At 37.5% G+C, this 20,555-nt stretch overlaps 1 protein-coding gene across 3 annotated transcripts in view; it reads right to left on the bottom strand.

The window, feature by feature from the left end:
- The window catches only part of LDAH (lipid droplet associated hydrolase), a 101,266-nt gene extending 80,918 nt beyond the window's left edge, over positions 1-20,348 (bottom strand). For 2 of the 3 annotated variants that reach the window (XM_045813449.2, XM_045813451.2), the window contains exons 1-2: positions 20,278-20,348; positions 6,653-6,808 (exon numbers count right to left, since the gene is read on the bottom strand). In XM_045813449.2, coding sequence (XP_045669405.1) covers positions 6,653-6,806 — 154 coding nt within the window. In that variant the 5' untranslated portion in view covers positions 6,807-6,808; positions 20,278-20,348. Of the gene's footprint in view, positions 1-1,870; positions 1,953-6,652; positions 6,809-20,277 lie in introns of all 3 variants that reach the window. The other variant, XM_045813450.2, reaches the window with a different exon arrangement.
- Between the last annotated feature and the right edge of the window lie 207 nt (positions 20,349-20,555).

Raw genomic sequence — 20,555 nt, 5'->3', positions numbered from 1 at the left:
TACAAAGTAGCAATCCAACTTCTTCCCAAGTGATTAGCCAAATGTCCCAAGACCATTTATTATATAATCCATCTTTCTTCAGTGATTTGAAATGTCTTCTGAATTTAACACTGAATTTTTACATTAGCTTGCTAATTCTGATTCCAAATAATTCCATTTATTTTTTCCTTTTCTCCTCTGCCAGTGCCATACTGTCTTGATTACTACCTCGGGTTTTTTGTTTGTTTGGTTGGTTGGCTGGTTTTATTTTTTTCAATGTTTCAGTAGCTGGAAGGACAAATCCCTTCTCTTAATTTCCTAGGCTGGTCTCATAACCTTTAGAATTATTTTCACCAGCTTCAGTTTTTAAAAGTCTTTTTGGAATTCTGACTGAAATTTCATCTCATTTATACATTAACTTAGAAAGATTTGATTTTTTTACATTACTGAGTATAATCTTCTAGGAATGGGTCATGTCTCATTCAAATGTTTTACGTCTCTCAGCAAAGCTTTACAGTGTTTTTCATATGGCTAGAAAATAGTAAGCCCACATTTAAAAAAAATTATTTATTTATTTGAGAGAGAGAAAGAAAGAGAGAGCAAGCAGGGGAAGGACAGAGGGAGAAGGAGTCTTTTTTTTTTTTTTTTAAATATTTTATTTATTTATTTGACAGAAAGAGACAGTGAGAGAGGGAACACAAGCAAGGGAAGTGTGAGAGGGAGAAGCAGGCTTCCCACCGAGCAGGGAGCCCGATGCGGGGCTTAATCCCAGGACCCTGGAATCATGACTTGAGCCGAAATCACAAGTTGGATGCTCAACCGACTGAGCCACCCAGGCGCCCCTAGTCCACATTTTAAAGTGCTATACCTTATTATATGCCAGGCAGCATTTAAGTGCTTTGCATGTATTAAGTCATTTCGTCCTCACATGAGGTAGTACTATTCTTATTTCCATTGTATGGATGAAGAAACTGAGGCACAAGCAGGCTAAATAGCTTGCCCAAGATCACACGGATGATAAGTGCTCAATAAATATTTGATGGTTGGAAGAATATACAAAAGAAATAGTAATAATGAATTGAAAAAAGGGCATAAATTATCTGATTTAGGATCTTCTGCATACTTTGTTTTAGTTAATCTTACTAAAGTCCCACAAAGTAGCTGGCATTAGTATTAGGGGTAATGCATGGGCAATCACTTGCACAATACTTGGCACACAGTAGGTGCTGAATAAATAGTAGCTATTATTGCTAGCATTGTTATTACGTATTTATTTTTTATTGAATAAATTTGACATGTGATGTTCTGTGGTTTAAGGTGTACAGCGTGTTAAAACTGGTTTCAGAAGAATCCATAGGTAACAACTACATGATTTAGATGCAATAATTATGATGAGTTACAATATGAAACCGAAGACTACCAGCTAATGAACTGCTATAAAACAATGTTTTCTTCCTATCTCTGGGTTCTGAGTTCCTTCCCTTAGTGACTATAAGATCTTAAGCAAATCCCCTGAAGCTTTCTTGTTCACCATTTTATCATCATTAAATAAATGATAATGTCAACTATTCCATGTTCATTTCATTCCAGTCAGTGCTGTAGCTTCTTTTGTATATTCTTTTAGTTATTAATTATTTATTGACCACTTACTACATGGAAGTCACTGTGTCAGGCACAGGACAGATAAAGGTCTTTTTGTAATTCATATTCTAGTAGGAAAATATATACACATAACTAAATAAGTAAATAAGAAAACTCAAGAGTGTGATAACTTCTCTGAGGGAAATAAACAGGATCGTGTGATAGAGAATGGAAGAAATTAGGGTGGCCTGAGAAAAATGTTTAAGGAGGTGGCATTTAGCTAAGACCCAAAAAATGAAAACAAATCAACCTTGTAAAAACGTGAGGAAGGAGGAGACCAGGACAGGGGAAGAACAGGTGCAAGGGCCCTCACGCAATGAAGAGCTTGACTCCTGAAGAAACAGAAGAGTCCACAACGGCCAGTAAGTAACATGAAGATTCAACCCACAACTGAGATAGAAGCGGAAAATATAACGCAAACTGTTTGTCACTGCATACTTTGCCATGTAAATATTATGGCTTATGTTACACTTTATGAACCATGAACTTAATTTCTTGGTTAGGAAACCACAAAAGACTGAAAAGGGTCTCGTTTAGGCAACTAAAATCTGATAAACGCACACATACGCATGTATGTATATTTGTATCTTCAGGGGTAGGGATGTTTGAAAACATTCCAATACAAAAATGCTAGTAAAACACTTTATCAAAGCATAGCAAAATGTGTTATAAACACATACTTGACTGAACATATAGTCAAATGCCTGAGCAACATACAACAGAGGCTGTGGGGACCATCTCTAGACCCCAATTGCCAATAAACTCTAACTACTCAACATTGCAATTGTAGACTTCTGCCTTCCAGTTAATTTTGTAGGGGACAAAACCTGCCACATATAAAGTCAATGTGGCACAGCATCTATACAGAAGGCTGTCAGGTGGACAGAACTTTGGGCTTACCTATGGAGCCTTGTCTATTCCATTTCCATTCACTATACTCCATACAAGACACATTACATGACTCTACTAGACCCAGATGACCACTTGAGAGTTAAAATGACTCAATATGTTCTAGAGTGAGTTCTCAAATTGGCTCCCTTTGCTCATTTCCCTATTTAAAGAAAGTCCAAGGATAGGTTCACTGGAAAAGATGAAATTAAATTAAAAGTTCCTCAATCTGTGGATTCTAATAAATCACTTCTCATTATCATTACCAAATTAAAAGTGACTGATTAATTTTGCTAGCTGCAAAAATAAAGTGATTTAAAATCAAACATTGTATCAGTCTGTCAGAGACAGACTAAACATAATGTCTTTAGTGGCTTAACAATCCTTGAAATACTGTCATCCTAATTTTCCCCACAGTATAAATAGACTCAGCCCAAATACAAAATACAGTCCTGAATTCCAAAAACTAACAAGCAGCACCAGCCTACAACCCCCATGAACTCCAAGGGAAAGGACCAGGGGCAGCGATGAGAATAGAAGGGCAAACATGAAAGAACACTAAGAAACTAAGTATCATCTGAAAATGTCAAAGCACTATAAAACAGTGACATCATAAAACAACAAATGTTTTAAGCTTCCCTTTCTCCACCAGGTCTTCACTGAATGCTCCCTCTCTCTACCTCTTCATCCCATGTTAAACCTGGCCTTCCCCTATGACGGACTCTTCCTTTCAAGCCTGCGCAGTAGAGCTGGCACTCTTCTCCAACACCTCTTATGCCTCTAGGAGATCAAAGACTTCTGCAACACAGGATTCCCTGCATCGAGTGTACATGAGCGAGTGAACAGGCACCTCTGAGGGGGAAAGCACAGTGAGCATTCAGCTCCACTTACTAACCCATTTTACTGTAACCTCTCCTCCACCACTTCCGATCTATCAACCGTTTATAGTCATTCTCACACAGTCCCTGAAAACCTTGATCCTTAAATGACAGTTTCACTTGCCATTCCATGTCAGGGGGTTTCAAAATCCGGGTGGATTCACTGAGCCAACACCTTTGTCCCATAATTTATTACCTTGATCAAATTCAAAGACCTTCATGTACATTAAGCTTACGCAACGAGTCACGCCCTAGATCCATGGTGTGCATATCACAATCCTCTGAAACAGAGGCTGCTCCACCCCCAGAGTTTCTGGTTCAGAAGGTCTAAAATGGGGCCCGAGAACCTGCATGTCTATGCAGTTCTCAGATGATACTGCTGGTCCCGACCCCAACTTTAAGAACCACAGCTTAAATTTTCTCATTACCCAGAAATGGTTAACATTCAAACCATTCTCACTCTGATAGGCCTTCTACTCTTTCAGACCTTACTCCCGATACACCTGCTATTCCATCACAGTGCTGCTCACACTCTGTCTACTTGGTTTTGGTTGGTAATTCCTTTCATCCTGCATATCTGCTATTCTCAACCCTGACCACTTTCCTTAGGGCCCTTATCTACCCTCTGCCATACTTATTCTCAACAGATCACCTTAAACTCTTAATTAGCAGAGAAGACAGAGTTTAGGAGGCAGGAACTACTTTACTGCCTTTGACATGCCTTCACTCTTCTCCACTTCAGTAACTAACTTCACCTCCTTCAAGCTAGCCTCAGAAGAATATCCCATCTCCAGTCTAAGACAACGTTTCTACTTACTTCCTCAATCTTATACTCTGCCCTGGCCTCAAATCTCTGTTCCATCAAATAGCACGTGTCATGCCTATAATTTCAAACTCTCCCTTGCTGCTGGCAAAGCGAATGTATTTTTAATCTTAATAAAGCAGTCAACAGACTGCTTTCCAAAAAGACTTTTACATCATGACAGGAGACTGGAAGTTTTATTTCCAGAAGAGGTTAAACGGAAGAGACATTTTGGATCAGGAATCTTAGGCCAGCTGCAAACAGAAGCACTATATTGAGAAGGGGTTAGATTATGTTACTAAACGCTAAAACTCCCAACCTTCTTTTCCTTGTTCAGCCCTGAACATCAGCAAACAGGCTTCCACTCCTCAAACTGGATACTGGAAGATTTCTTCCTGGAAAAACTAAATGACCCAAGAAACAGCTGCAGACAGTGAAAGTTGGAAATTCTCCAGTGGAATGCTTGGGACCCAACCCTATTACCCTAGTATGAGGATTCCTAGGGTGACTATCCATTGTGTTTTGCCTAGGGCTGTTGTGGTTTTAGTAGCAGAAATCATATGCCCTGGAAAATCTCTCAGACTACCATGGTTGGTCACTCTAGGCACACCTGTGGACAAGCCTCATCACTGAACACGAAGATTTCAATTAGCTGTTTCTGTCTTCCTCTGACAAATGAAAGGGTTACCAAACATTTGAGGAAAAACAAACACTAGTGTAAACAAACAGTAAAAACTCTAATAAGGCAAGAAGCCAAAGGAAATGAGAATGCACCCACGAAACAAGAGACTATAAAAAAAGAAAAAACAGCTTTTAGAACTGAAGTATATGAGTTTCTGGTCCACTAAAGCTTACAGTGGATGAAAAAACATCTACACCAAGGTGCTTTTACTATAAAATTTCAGAATCTTAGAACAAAGAAAAGATCTAAAATGTTTTTCCTTGCAGGGGAGCTTCAAATACCAAAGATCAAAAATCAGAATAATATTAAGACTTCTCGAAAGCAGCTCTGAACCCTAGGAAACAGCTAAAACGCTAAATTGTCAGGAAAAATGACCTGCAACCTAGAGGTCTAAGACATTTCCTGACATGACAGATCTTTAAAAGATTACCTCCCATGTACCTTTTCTTAGGAAGTTACTAGAAGATGTGCTGAAGGAATAAACCAAGAAATAAGAAAATATGGGATCCAGGAAATGGAATCTAACCCAGGAGGAAAGTGAAAAAAATCCCCAGGATGGCCTGTGCATCAGACCCACAGGTCAGTCAGTCCAGACTGGAGCCAAAGAACACAGTTCTGTGAAGGATCTCTCCAAAAGAAGAAAAAACAAAACCTGACTGATTACTCAAATGCAATAAGAGAATTTTTTTTCCCATTTCCTAGAGAATAATTTTAGGATAAATTAGTGATTCAAAAATAGAAAACTAAGCAAATAAGACAATCATCAACCCAGGGAGAACAAATAACAAAAATGTACAAGAAAAGAAACGAGGGGTGCCTGGATGGCTCAGTCGGTTAAGTACTTGCCTTGGGCTCAGGTCATGATCCCAGGGTCCTGGGATGAAGCCCTGCGTCAGGCTCCCTGCTCAGCTCCCTGCTCTCTCATTCAAATAAACAAATAAAATCGTTAAAAAAAAAAAAAAAGAGAGAAGAAATGCAATCATAATACCTCACTGACTTAAGCTATATATGATATGATACATATGTACAGTTTCCCTTTTAATCTTTCGGGCTGATAAAAATATGTTCTAACTCACAATTTTAAAAGCACTTTGAACACCTACAATCAAGCATCTACACCTAACATTCTATTGACAGTGATCCAGCAAAAGTCACAAATGACCCAGCTGCCGAATCTCAGGATAAATAAACATTCTACAGTAAACTTATAATCATCTGGAATGAGAGAGAAAAAACTGTTAAGAAAACTGTCAACAGGGGCGCCTGGGTGGCACAGCGGTTAAGCTTCTGCCTTCGGCTCAGGGCGTGATCCCAGCGTTATGGGATCGAGCCCCACATCAGGCTCCTCCACTATGAGCCTGCTTCTTCCTCTCCCACTCCCCCTGCTTGTGTTCCCTCTCTCGCTGGCTGTCTCTATCTCTGTCAAATAAATAAATAAATAAATCTTAAAAAAAAAAAAAAAAAGAAAACTGTCAACAGTGTCACAGTTCTAATTATTCTAAATAATAAGAAATTTTAAAAAGTGGATTACAAAACCATATGTATAGTATACTTCCAAGTATGATTTAAAGTACAAATAATAAACATAACATACATAATATAAATGCATAGAAGAAAAACAAATAGCCCAGCCACTAAAGGACTAAGGGTGGTTGTTATCCATGGTTTGAGTGATTTTATTTTCTTCCACGGTTTTTTATATTTATCAATTTCTCTTTAAAATCTGAAAAAGTTATTGTAAGTATCTGTAGAAAGACTCCTCATCCAGATTTTTAAACTTACCTGTAATAATAAAAATAAGCAGCTTAGGCCTGTTGGCTCTTGGCTCATTGAAGAGGTTAGTCCAGGGCCCGCATTTTAGAACCTGGGTTTCAACTCCACAACATAAAATGAATTCCTCATGCACAGGAACTTCTTCCTTGATTTCTGAGTCCATTTCTAAACAAGAGGAGAAAAACAATATGGTGTGTCACTAAAATGTAAAGCTTTGAGCCAAAGGCAATATTCAAGAATTTAAAAAAAGGCAAATTTCAATATACACAAGCAAATAGAGGAGGTACAGGACTAGTCAACTATTCTGGATTATAGGCTCACACACACACACAAAATTAAAACAAACCACAAGAGCGAGGAGAAACAGGGAGACCCGTCTTCAGGGAAGTGAAAGACTAGACGGGAGTGTGAATCAAGATCGGAGCAGCCCGGGAAGCTGCCTAACATTGCCCAGGTCAGCACTCGCAACAAACAACAAACTAGCCCAAAAGCCCATAATGCCCAGATTGAAAAAATACCCTGCTCTAGTGCTAGGTGCCCATAGGGTACAGCTTTCTCCAGCATGTGGCTGGCTGCTCTGTGTTTGCTCTTTCTCTAGCTTTCTATTCTGGCAGCAACAGCAGCAATATAGCAAGAGTCCCAGATGGCACAAGCGTGTACCTCAGACCAGGTGGCTGCTCCCTGCACCCTCTCTCAGCCCACAGGCACACTAAAGAACTGGCCACCTGACCTTTGTCCCACGTGGTAGCCTGGGCCTGCCTTGCCCAATAGAGCTTTGAGTTGCTTAAGAAGAAAGCTTCTCCAACATCCCATTCTAGCAGTACCCAAAGTGCCCCAACTTCCCCTGAACCTGCTTATTAGCAGCCTCAACTTGCCTGGATCCCAGGGTGGTTTACTGTGGCCCTTCCGACATAGGCACCACATGCTCCAGACCTCACACCTGCACCAGCCCCAATTCCCTCTGCACAACCTCTCACCAGTCTTGTTCACCTGCTGACACAGTGACTGTTGACCGGCTTTGGCACAGGCAACCACCAAAGTTCTCTACCACGCACTTGCAACCACACCTTCTTCAATGAGACCTAAACCCACACTCTCCGTCTGTCCTTTCTCATGTACTCTCCCTCAGCCGTAGGGTATCTTTAGAGTTTTCTTTATACAGTGACTTTAGGGTTTCTCTTCTTCCACAGCTTAGTAATTCCATATGTTAACTATTTAAGTTACTGTATGGTTTCTGTGTCCTGAATGGATCTAGACTGACATATCTTTTTGCTGTCTATCCAAATTTTTTTCTTCAAATCTTTCCCATCTCAGATGTAGCTCAAATTCTACTTCCTACTTGAAGTCTTCCCCGAACATCTCAAAGGAAATCTCCTCTTCCTCTAAATTCACAGCACATGTCGTTACCGGACGTCAACAGTGGTAAAGGTAGCCAGGTAAACTTTAACTAGTAATCTATACACTTGTTATTCATGTCTCTCACAGCACAACAATCAACAAATCCACAGCAAGCACCACCCACTCCTCTCCTGACTGACACCCACCTTAAGGTAAACGTAATGGTAGCTAGGATGTAATGACAGAGATGATAATTGTGAGAATGGTGAGAATGGCCTTTGGGAAGCAATCTGACAGAATGGGGCAATAGCCATAAGGCATAAACAATGACCAAGCAATTTGGGGGAAACAATTCTAAAAAGGAAATCTAAAATATTTTTCAAGGAACAAATGCATGGAATGCTATTTACAACACTGAAGAGCTGAAGAACTTCAATGGTCATTAATGGGAGAATGGTTATGTAAATTATGATAATTCATTATATGGACACTAAAAATTATATGTATATGATATATATATGAGTCAACATTAAGGGGAATGAATTAGATAAATTATAGTTCAATCTTCTGATCACTATTAAATTCCATCAAAGCTCTGCTAAATGGTTATAATTTATCTAGCTGCTTTCTAACATTTCTAAAACCTCACTTCTCCAGTCAGATATTAAGTTGCCGCTTTCATTTTCTGCAGTTATGCCTTTATTACTTTTACCTTATTTTACTGGATTTAGGAATGAAAAAGAAATAAACATATTCCAATCTCCATGTGTGACCAAAAGTCTAAAACTCTCTTAAATAAAACTACTTAGAAAATAAAAAAATTCTCACTCAAAAAGTGGGAACTCCACGTCATTCAAAATAAATTGACTAAATAAATAAAAGTATCATCTCACATTTTCTTAAGGACTAATTTTTAGTTTACTAATAAATGTCACTGTAGTCCCATCTCTTAAACTGTCACAAAACACATTGTATTTATAAATGTCTTATGACATTTATAAAATGTTGGAAACAATATTAGATTTAGCTGTTCTATACTGCCTTATAGAACACCATCAGAGAAGACACTGGCTAAACTGAATACTTGCACCAGAAGAGAATCTAAAGTTATTAACTATACTCAATTCATAAATACTTTAAGCAAATGACATCTTGGGAGTTTGATTAGCCACAAATTTTTTTTTAAGTAAAGATTTTATTTATTTATTTGACAGAGAGAGAGAGACAGCCAGTGAGAGAGGGAACACAAGCAGGGGGAGTGGGAGAGGAAGAAGCAGCCTCCCAGTGTTGGAGCCTGATGTGGGGCTCGATCCCAGAATGCCAGGATCATGCCCTGAGCCGGAGGCAGACACTTAATGACTGAGCCACCCAGGCGCCCCTGATCAGCCACAAAATTAATGAGAATTCAAATAGATATGAAACTCAGATACAGTCTATAGAATCTGGAAGACAAAAAAAAAGTAACTACACCTCTAAAATACCTCAAACAAAATACAACTGAGAAACATGGAGTAAATTATATACGTATATTACAAAACATCTTTTTATTTTACTTCACTCTTACGTTTCTGAATCCTACACTGTCCAAAAAAACAAAAGAAAACAAGACAAAAAAGGCAAAGGAAACCTCAGAGTATGAGAATTCAAATTCTTCCTTACCTAAGCATCCAAGATAATTCAGTCTGCAAACAAGTGTCTGATTAAGAAGGGACAATGTGTTCTTTTTTTTTAAATGTTTTTTTATTATATTATGTTAGTCACCATACAGTACATCCCTGGTTTTTGATGTAAAGTTCGATGATTCATTAGTTGTGTTCTAATTATATAATAGTAGAGGCTGATGACCCCACCTACAGCCAAGCCTACAAGCAATCGGGAATGAAATCGGTTTTGATAAACATCAAGACTTAGGTTGGACAAAAACCAAGTGTGGATACAATGTGTACAACTAAGGCAAGCCTTATCTAAATATAGGTATTCATCTGCTTATATTGATGAGTTTAATTTTATTTAGTAAAAAATTTTTTTCCAATTAAATCTTACACAAACCAAGATAATAGAACAGAAAAGCATTTGATCCGTATAAATTTTAGAAGTTCAAATTTATAATATTTATTATAAAGTCAGCCAGTGAGAACAATGAGGCTGTACTGATGAACACTAATATCTGAAAGTGGAGTTATAAATGAGTTTCATTTAGCTTTAGCATCCAAATCCAAATAATGTTTGCATTTTATTTTGGCTACTCAATGAGAATTCTGCTTTATTCATTCATGTAAGAAAGGTTTTTTTTTTTTTTAAAAACTTGCGTAATACAAATCAAAACCACAATGAGATACCACTGCACACCTGTCAGAATGGCTAAAATTAACAACACAGGAAATAACAGATGTTGGCAAGGATGTGGAGAAAAGGGATCCTTCTTGCACTGTTGGTGGGAATGCAAACTTGTGCAGCCACTCTGGAGAACAGTATGGGGGTTCCTCAAAAAGTTAAAAATAGAACCACTCTACAATCCAGCAATTGCACCTATTAGGTATTTACCCAAAAGTACAAAAATACTGATTCAGGGGCACATGCATCCGATGTTTATAGCAGCATTATCAGCAATAGCTAAATTATGGAGAGAGCCCGAATGTCCATCGATTGATGAATGGATTTAAGAGTAGGTGGTATATGTATACAATGGAATACTACTCAGCCATCAAAAGAATGAAATCTTGCCTTCTGCAACAACATGGATGAAACCAGAGTATATTATGCTAAGCAAAGTCAGTCAGAGAGAGATAAATACCATGTGATTTCACTCATACGTGGAATTTATATATATATATATATTTCTTCATATATATATATACACATATATAATGTAAATAGACCAATTATGCTAATTGAAGGCAAAGATGATCAGATGGGATAAAAAAAAAACAAGTAACTATATGCTACTTATAAATGATACACATTAAGAATAAAGATACATAAGGAATAAAAGTGAAAGGATGGAAACAATATATCACAGAAATACTAATCAATGAAGAGGTGGTATAGTTATACTGAAATCAGATTTATTTATTTTTATTTATTTTTATTTTTTAATAATAATTTTTTATTATGTTATGTTAGTCACCATACAGTACATCCTTAGTTTTTGATGTAGGTTTGAAAAGTAAACTTTAAAAGTAAGAAGTACATGAGAGATAAATAGGAGACCATAACAATTTAAAATAAGCATGTACATAATATTTTAGCCTCCAGAGATCAATTAAAAATTGACAAATGTAAAAGAAGAAATAAAAGAAGAAATAAAGACCACAATCATAATGGAAGATTCTGACATATCTCAGTATCTGATAGAATAAACAAAGAAAAAAGTCAATGAAAATATAGAAAATTTGAATAATGTAATTGTTTATATTAACATAATGAACATAATCGGCATGTGTAGAATTCTATACCAAATAATGGCAAACTGCATATCCTTTTCATGTGCACATGGAACATAAACTGACCATATACTGGGCCACACAGCGAGTCTCAACAAATTTCCAAAAAAGTGAAATAATGTATGCTCTAACCACAGTGGAATTAAGCTAAAAATAACAAAAACAAGAACCCCTCCCCCAATTTTGGAAATTAAGCAATAAACCTCTAAATAACTGATGAGTGGGGGAAGAATTCACAATGTAATTGAGAACTAAATAATAATGAAATAAATAATGAAAATAAGACATATCAAAACATACTGGATGCAGATAAAAGCATGACTGAAGAAAATTTAGCCTTAAAATGCTTTCTAAAATATTAGAAAAAAGGGTTGGAAATCAAAGATCTAAGACACCTATCTTAAGGAGTTAGAAAAACTAAATGAATCCAAATAAGGAAAAATAGAAAAAGAGATAAGTAATAAAGAATAGAAATTAATGGAATAGGGAAAAAGTTTACATTTGAGAGTATTAACAAAGCCTGAAGTCTAGCCTTTGAAAAGACCTATAAATAAATAACCCCTTGAGAAGACTCATCAAGAAAAAGGGTGCAAATAACCAGATACACATGAAAAGAGGATATCACTCTAGGTTCTATGGACATTAAAAAGATAATAAAAGAATATCGTGAAGATCTTTATGCCAATAAATTTGATACGGGCAAATTCTAAGACAAACAAACACAAAAAGGCTAGAAGACTCTAACTAAAGACATTGAATCCATAATTTCTGGTGCAGACGAGAGTCAACGGTTAAGGAAAAAAAATAACACCAATCTTACAGAGTTGTCCAGAAAACAGAAAACGAGGGACCACTTCCCAATTCAGTTTATGAGCCCTGTAAACCTTGATATCAATACCTCACAAAGGCAACACATGAAAAGAAAATTACAGGCCAACCTCTTCCATAAAAAGAGATGCAAAAACTCTATTCAGAATATTAGCAGAACAAATCCAGCGATACATACAACCAAAATGTGTATGTATCAGAAATGTAAGACTGTTTAAACATTCAAAATTTAGTCAATTTATCACAATAGAATAAAGAAAAATCATATGATCATCTCAACCAATGAGTGAAATGAAAATACATTTGATAAAATCCAATAAAGAATCATGAAAATTTTCTTTAAGAAAGGAGAAATAGAGGGATCTTCCTTGACGAAATGTAAGTATCTTAAAAAACACCTACAGTGGAGTGCCTGGGTGGCACAGACCACTGAGCACCCAACTCTTGGTCCCGGCTCAGGTAGTGATCTCAGGGTTGTGAGATCAGGCTTGCTTGGGGTTCTCTCCCCATCTCCCTTTGTCCCTGCCCTCCCCCGTCATGTATGCTCTCCCTCTCAAATAAATAAATAGATCTTAAAAAAAAAAAAAGCCACCTACAGCAAACATTTTACTAAAGGTGAAATGCTGAAAGCTCCTCTGAAAGATTTAGATCAAGACAAAGAAATTTGTTATCAACACTTTTATTCTATATTGTACCTGAGGTCCTAGCCAATACAAGACACAGAAAAGAAAAAAAAGTATGTGGATTGGATAAGAAGAAAGAAAACTGTCATTATTCACAAACAACAAGATAATACATCTCTATCTATACTATACACATATATAGACATATATATTTACGAGTGTTCCAGTTACTCTTGCTGCATAACATACTACCCCAAAAGTTGGTTGCTTAGAGCAAACATTTTATTATACTCACAGATTCTTTGGGTTCAGAACTGACAAACAGCAAGCAAGAACAGCCTATCTCTAATCCATAATGTCTAGGGCCTTTGCGGAGAAGATTCAGCAGCTGGATGTAATATGTTCAGCGGGGGCAGGAGTTGTCATCTGGAAGTATCTCCAGCCACATGTCTGATGACAGATGCTGTTGTCAGGTTTTGGACAGGAACACACACATGGGCTGAATATATGGTCTCTCCACATGGACTACTTGGACTTGTTCAGAACATGACGGTTGAGTTTCAATAGCAATTGTCTCAAGAGGGCCAGATTGAAACCATGTGACCTTTTAAGACCTAGCCTCAGAAGTAACATGGCATCACTTCCATGTTAGCCTTAGCCTACCCATATTCAAAGAGAGGGAAAATGGGCCTCTCTCAATAGGGGGCATGTCAAAGTCATATTGTAGGAAGAATATGTGGTATGGGAGTTATTGTTGTGGCTGACTTTGGAAAACACAATCTGCCAAAATAGGTTAAACAAAGATACATAAATTTCAGTTCTGCAACACTTCAAATTACACTAAGAAGAATTTTTGAACCTGTAAGAGAGGGACAAAGTACACGTACAACCTTCTAAAAGCTGATTTGGCCAATTTTGTCAATGGTGATCCTATTAACCTTTCTTAATATCTCACTTTCTTTTTCTGAATGGTTTGGGAAAATGTTGAAGGTACAGGAATTCTGATGGTTTTTAAAATGGGGAAGGACTGCTAGTACCACATTGAACAATAGTGGTGAGAGTAGAAAGATGCTCAGTATCACTTGGCATCAGGGAAATACAAATCAAAACCACAATGAGATACCCCTCACACCAGTCAGAATGGCTAAAATTAACAAGTCAGGAAACGACAAATGTTGGTGAGGATGTGGAGAAAGGGGAACCCTCTTACACTGTTGGTGGGAATGCAAGCTGGTACAGCCACTTTGGAAAACAGTATGGAGGTTCCTCAAGAAGTTAAAAATAGAGCTACCCTATGACCTAGCAATTGCACTACTAGGTATTTACCCAAAGGATACAAACATAGTGATCCTGAAGGGGCACCTGCACCCCAATGTTTATAGCAGCTACATGTGCTAATACCATTTAATAAATAAACCATCTTTTCCCCCATTGAATTAAAGTGCAATCTTTTTCATATAATAAATTTTCATACTCACTGAGAGCTTAACTACAGAAATACAAAGCACCTTATAGTCAAACTTCAGAAAACCAAAATAAGGAAAAAAAAATCTTAAAAGCAGAGAGAAAAATGACACAGTATCTATAGGGGAACAATAATTTGAATGTCAGATTTCTCATCAGAAATCAGGGAGGCCAGGAAAATGTGGCACACCATTTTTCAAGTGCTTTAGGAAAATAACTGTCAACCCCAAATTCCATATCAGGAAAAATGACTCCTCAAGAATGAAGGGGAAATAAAGATATTCTCAAATGAAGAAAAACTAGAGGAATCTGTCACTAACAGACTATTCTTAGGAAGTTCTCCAAACAGAAAGAAATAGTGAATAAGGTTTAACTTCAGAAGAGGAAGAACAATGGAATGATTAAAAGCAGTGGTTAATATAAGGGACTACCCTTCTCCTTATGAATTTCTTAAATCATGTTTGATGATTGAACTAAAAATTATAGCAACATTTGATGTGGTGCTCAATGTATACAGAGGAAATATGACAATTATATATATAACGTAGAGAGGGTAAAAGGACCTAAATGTAAGTAAGGTTTCTACATTTCACTTGAGGTGGTAAAATATCAATACTAGCAGGCTGTGTGTCATTATGTACATATACTGTTATATCTAGGGCAATCACTAAAAAAACAGTATACTAAGCAATAAACTCAAAAACACTATAAATAAGTCAAATGGAATTTTTTTAAGAGAGAGAGAGCGTGAGTGCAAGTGGGGCAGGAAGGGGCAGAGGGAGGGGGGAGAGAGGATCCCAAGCAGGCTCCAGGGTCAGCATGGAGCCCAATGGGGGACGGGGTGGGCTGATCTCACAACCCAGCAATCATGACCTGAGCTGAAATCAAGAGTCGGACACTTAACCGAATGAGCCACCTAGGTGCCCTCAAATGGAATTCTAAAAAATATTCAAGTAGCCTACAAGGCAAGAAAAGAGAAACAGAAAAATAATAAGAGGAAAAAACCAGAAAAACAAATAGTAAAATGGCTGAATTAAGCCCTAACATATCTATAATTACTTTAAATATGAATGGTCTAATGTTACCAGTTAAAAGGCAGAGACTGGTCTTAAGGATTTAAAAAGAAACATGACCAAATTATATGTTGTCTACAGGAAACTCATTTCAAACATAATGACAGGGACAGCCTGAAGATAAAAGAATGAAAAAAGATATATTGTGCTAAAATTTCTTAAAAGCAACACTGGCTATATTACTGTAAGAAAACGTGGACTTCACAGCAAAGAAAATAATTGGATAAAGTGGGACATGTCATAATGACAAAAGGATTAATCCACCAAAAAGACATCTTGTATATGCAATGAACAACAGATGTTCAAAATACATGAAGCAAAGATTAATTGAACTGAAAAGGAGAAAGAGAAAAATGCACACTTATAGTTGGGAATCTGTTAGCAATGAAAATAACTACTAGATAGATAATCAACAATGTGCAGAAGAATGAAACAACACCATCAACCAATAGGATGTAATTGACATGTAACTGACATCCAACAACAGCAGAATAGGCACTCCTTTCAAGTACTCATGGAACACTGACCAAGATACACTATATCCTGGGTTATACAATATATGTAAATGTAAAAGAATTAAAATCATACAGCTTATGTCTTCATTATGGAATAAGGAATAGAAATTAATAATAGAAAGATAACAAGTAAATCTCCAAATACTCAGAAACTAAAGAAATACTTCTACGTAATCCACAGGTCAAAGAGGAAGTTTCAAAGGAAATTTTAAGAATACATAAAACTCAGTGAAAATGAAAAAAATATGTGAGATGCAACAAAAGCAATGTTGAGAGGGAAATCTATAGCCCTATATGCTAACATTAGAAATGAGAAAGGTCTCAAATCAATAATGAAGAAACTAGGAAAAAAAACAGTAAAATAAACCAAAAGCAAACAGAGGAAGAAAATGATAAATACCAGAGCAACAATCAATAAAACTGGAAGTAGAGAAAAATGAATTAAATAAAGAACTAGTTCTTTGAAAAAGACCAATAAAATCAATAAAACTCCACTGAGAAAGATAAAAAGAGAGAAGGCACAAATTACTAATATCAGGAATGAAATACAGGTTTACCACTAAAGACTCTACAGAATACTAGTACGCTGATAAAGACAAAACCAAAACAGCACGCAAAAAAGAAAACTATATACCAATACCTCTCATATCTATAACTTAACAAAATACTAGCAAAAAGAATTCAGCAATGTATGAAAAGTATTATATACCATGATCAAGTGGGACCTATTCCAGGTATGGTTAATGTTCAAAAATTAATAAATGTAATCCACCATATCAAGATGCTAAAGAAGAAAAAGCATATGGTCATATAAATTAACTATATACATACCACATGACCCAGCAATGCATTCTTGGGCATTTATCCCAGAGAAATAAAAACATATTCACACAAAACCTTCAAACAAAGGTTCATAGCAGTTGTAATTTTAATAGCTCATTAACTGGACACAACCCAAATGTTGTTCAACAAGTAAATGGTTAAACTGTGGTACAATCATACCACAGAATATTACTCAGCAATAAAAAGAAACAAACTATTAACACACTCAACAACTTGAATGGATCCCAAAGGAATTATGTGAAGTAACGAAATCTCAAAAAGTTATATACTGTATGATTGTGTTTATACTACACTCTTGAAATAGGCAAAATTGTAGAGTTGGAAAACAGACTAGTGGTTGCCAGCGGTTAGGGATTGGGGTGGGATGAAATGGTTGCTTATGTGAAACTATATATGTGTATACACACACACATGAGTGCTTGTGAAATGGGGAAATCTCAGTAAATTCTGTGGTTATATTAATGCCAGTTTTCTGATTTAAAAATGGTACTGTAGTTATACAAGATGCTACCACTGGGGAAGGTTAGTTGAACGGCACATGGGGACCTCCTTGTACATTTTTTATTTTTGCAACTTCTGTTAATCTATAATTATTTCAAAATAAGAAAATCAAAACTACACATATATTTATTTAATTGCAATTGGTATAAGTGAAATTAAAGAAAAAAAACTGGGAATCTTACCACACAGCCCCATGTAAGCTTCAAAACATACAGCTGAAAGTCAACACGTAATACAGATGCATAAACAGAAACTTTTTTTTACAGTTTGCTATAACCATTAAATTTATATCCATCCCATCTTTCTCCAAGTAACATATTGGAGGAAGTAATCATTTTCCATATTGACTTGATGATCATTTCACCAACTGCAAAAAAAATCACTTTTGGTAGTTCTTTTCATTTGTGAAGTACGTTCTCATCCTTCTCATGACTTTACCAACGCCGTAAAATAGGCAGTACAACTGTTCTATTATTTGTCCAAGGTTATAGGGCTTTTAAATGGCAAAATCAATTCTATAGTCTTCTGACTCCTATTCCAATATTTTCAAGTCACATATCACTCAGAAATTTTATGCAGTACTATAAAATCCAAAAAAAATCACATAAAATTGTAGGAGAAAGTCAGAGAAGGAATGGGCGTGATGCACATTATACCAAAATTCTGTGCAACAGTCCCTTGTTCTTGCTTGATAAGTGGTCATGAGGCCAGCAATTTTACAACTTTTTTTTTTTACAACTTTTACATTTCGTCTGATTTTGCTATTGTAATGACTGCATACTAGCCTACAGTGAGATTCTTCTCAACCTGTGTAACTGGGTCAGCAGAGGAAGCTTAAGATGAATATAAAGTCTATCATCCCCACTGAGGAAATATCAAAACTGAAGCATGTACTATACTCATGATGAACTTGTGGAATGATCTTTTCTCTTTTCTTGAAAAATGCAAAAAAACAATTTTTCCCCTAACTCCTTTGAGGATTTTTAGCCACCAACTATTACTTCATGTTGTATTGTAATCACACACAAAGTAATTTTTTTAATGTCCCAGAAAGCAGCTTTCAGCTTCTGGACATCTGTGAAAACCAAGTATTTGTCAAATTTGTATGAACTGCTCTATTTATATATTAAATACACTCATTAAAAGTAACATATTAATTTTCCTCTGAAGTATACTTAGATTTCAGAATTAGCATTTGATTCTAAATATATTATAGTAATACTATGAATGAGAAAATGCTGAAAAGAGGATGGGCTTTTTAGGAAAGAAAAAGAAAATCACCTATTACAAAGGTCTAAGTTATCAAAGTAAATACCAATTTTAGAGGCGCACCTACTGTGTTGCTTTGATTGCCCCTCTATATACCTATGCTGGGAAGAGGGGCCTTAGGTCTGTAAGCCTTCTTCGCCTTTAGGTGGAAAAATGGAAAAAAGAAATCCTAAAGAGACATTCCTATTTATCATTTCAGAAAGAAGTTTCAAAAAAAAAGCAAACTTCATGAATAAAGATTCCAGTTATTTTCCCAACTTTTCTGGATTTCTTTTTTCTTTTTGTTATACCTGACTTTCACCATAGGAATTTGCTCTTAGAATGAAAGTAGCTAAGAACTCTGGGTCCCCAACTTAGACTATGAACTCTTCCAGTGTTGGCCTACCAGACACAAACCATGTGTCAGGTTACTATTCCTGAGGGAAGAAATGAATTTGTGAATCAAAGAATACATGTCTCATCCTGCCTTGTGTGGAAAAATAAAAAAAACCCCAAGGGTGAGAGTTTACAGTTAAGGCCTCAGGGTGAAGGGTGATTGTAACGCAGTGTGAGTACTAGATGCCTGCTGCAAAGATCATCTAGAGATATGTGGGTATGGGTGTGTCATTCCGAAACAGATGGAATTTGAGAGCTTACTGTGTGTAAAACACTTTTTTCCTAAGTGCTATATGAATTACCTCAATTAATAAAACAATCTTAACAAATGGATACTAATGTATCCCATTTTATGGATGAGAAAAGTTGAGGCACAGCCACCTTCCATAAAATACCACAATGTAGGGCAAGTAGTAGAAGCAACTGACAGCCTCAATGGTTTCCCCAACATGCTGCACTCTAAACTCAAGGGAACAAGATCCGTTCTGACTTTGGTGCTACAGAAAAATACTTAAAAAAAAAAAAAAGATATTATTTTAGAGAGGGGAGAGAACCCGTGAACAGGGGGAGGGGCAAAGGGAGAGAGAATCTCAAGCGGATTCCGAGCTCAGCTCAGAGCCCCACTCCGGGCTGGATCCCACGACCCTGAGATCACGACCTGAGCTGAAATCAAGAGTGGGCGCTCAACCGACTAAGTCACCAAGGCACCCCTAGGCTGCAGAAAAATACCTGAGCAACTAAGGCTGAACATCAAGCATGTGGTTAGGGCGTGTCAAGTTCAGAGACTGGCCCACGAGTCAATTCTCACGAGTACCTGGTGTAACAAATTTGGGAGAGGTGTGAGGGAGGAGGCTGATCCTACGGAAAAACCCGAGATCAAACCAAAAGAGACTTTAATGACCCCGCTGATGGACACATGGGGAAACTAAGATGCACGGAGCGAAGACAATGACTTGTCCAGGGCTAGTCAGAGGCTTAGTTGGTACAAGAACTCTGATCTTTGGAGAACAATGGCCCAGACTTTGGCCCTTCCTAGTCACTCCTCCTGGTCAGTTGCCCAATATCCTGGCCATTACCCACCCTCAAAAGGGCCGCTACAAGACGCCCGACCGGCAGGCTGCAGTTAGCAGTACAAATGGCTAGTTACTGTGCCCAGAGGAGCGACTGCTGGCACAGCACCAAAGTGGTTCCAAACCCCGGGCGGTCGCAGTACGGTTATTCACGCTCCTGCGGGCCGTCTGGCCAAGGGCAGCACGGGCTCTGCGAGGAGCCACACAAAGGAAGGGCTTTGGCTCCCATGTGCCTGCTTGCCAGTTAGTCCTCGCGCAAAGTCGTCCCCCCGAACTGCGGGCAAAGCCTCACCTGTCCGCCTAGAAAGCAGAGGGCTCTACCGCAACGCTCCTGCCTTGACGTCACCGGGAGCGGAAGTCCCGCCTACCCTGACGTCACAGCACCGCGCCGCGCTGTGCTGCGCAGCGGGGAGGCGGTCCCTTTAGACGCGCGAGCTGTTGAGGGGTGGGAGGCTCTTGAACCTGGCTTGGGTCTTGTGTTCCAGGTGCAGCGAAACCGCCGGGAGGGTGTAGCTGTGTTGGAACTTTCTCTTCGCTTTCATTTGAATGTCTTCCTTCTCTTATTTCAGT

This window comes from Ursus americanus, chromosome 7 (assembly GCF_024610735.1).
Source record: "Ursus americanus isolate L20-20 chromosome 7, mUrsAme1.1.p, whole genome shotgun sequence".
In the NCBI taxonomy this organism is placed as follows: Eukaryota; Metazoa; Chordata; class Mammalia; order Carnivora; family Ursidae; genus Ursus; species Ursus americanus.
Note: the sequence above shows the minus strand (reverse complement) of the source record. Positions and strands in the feature narration are given on the sequence as shown.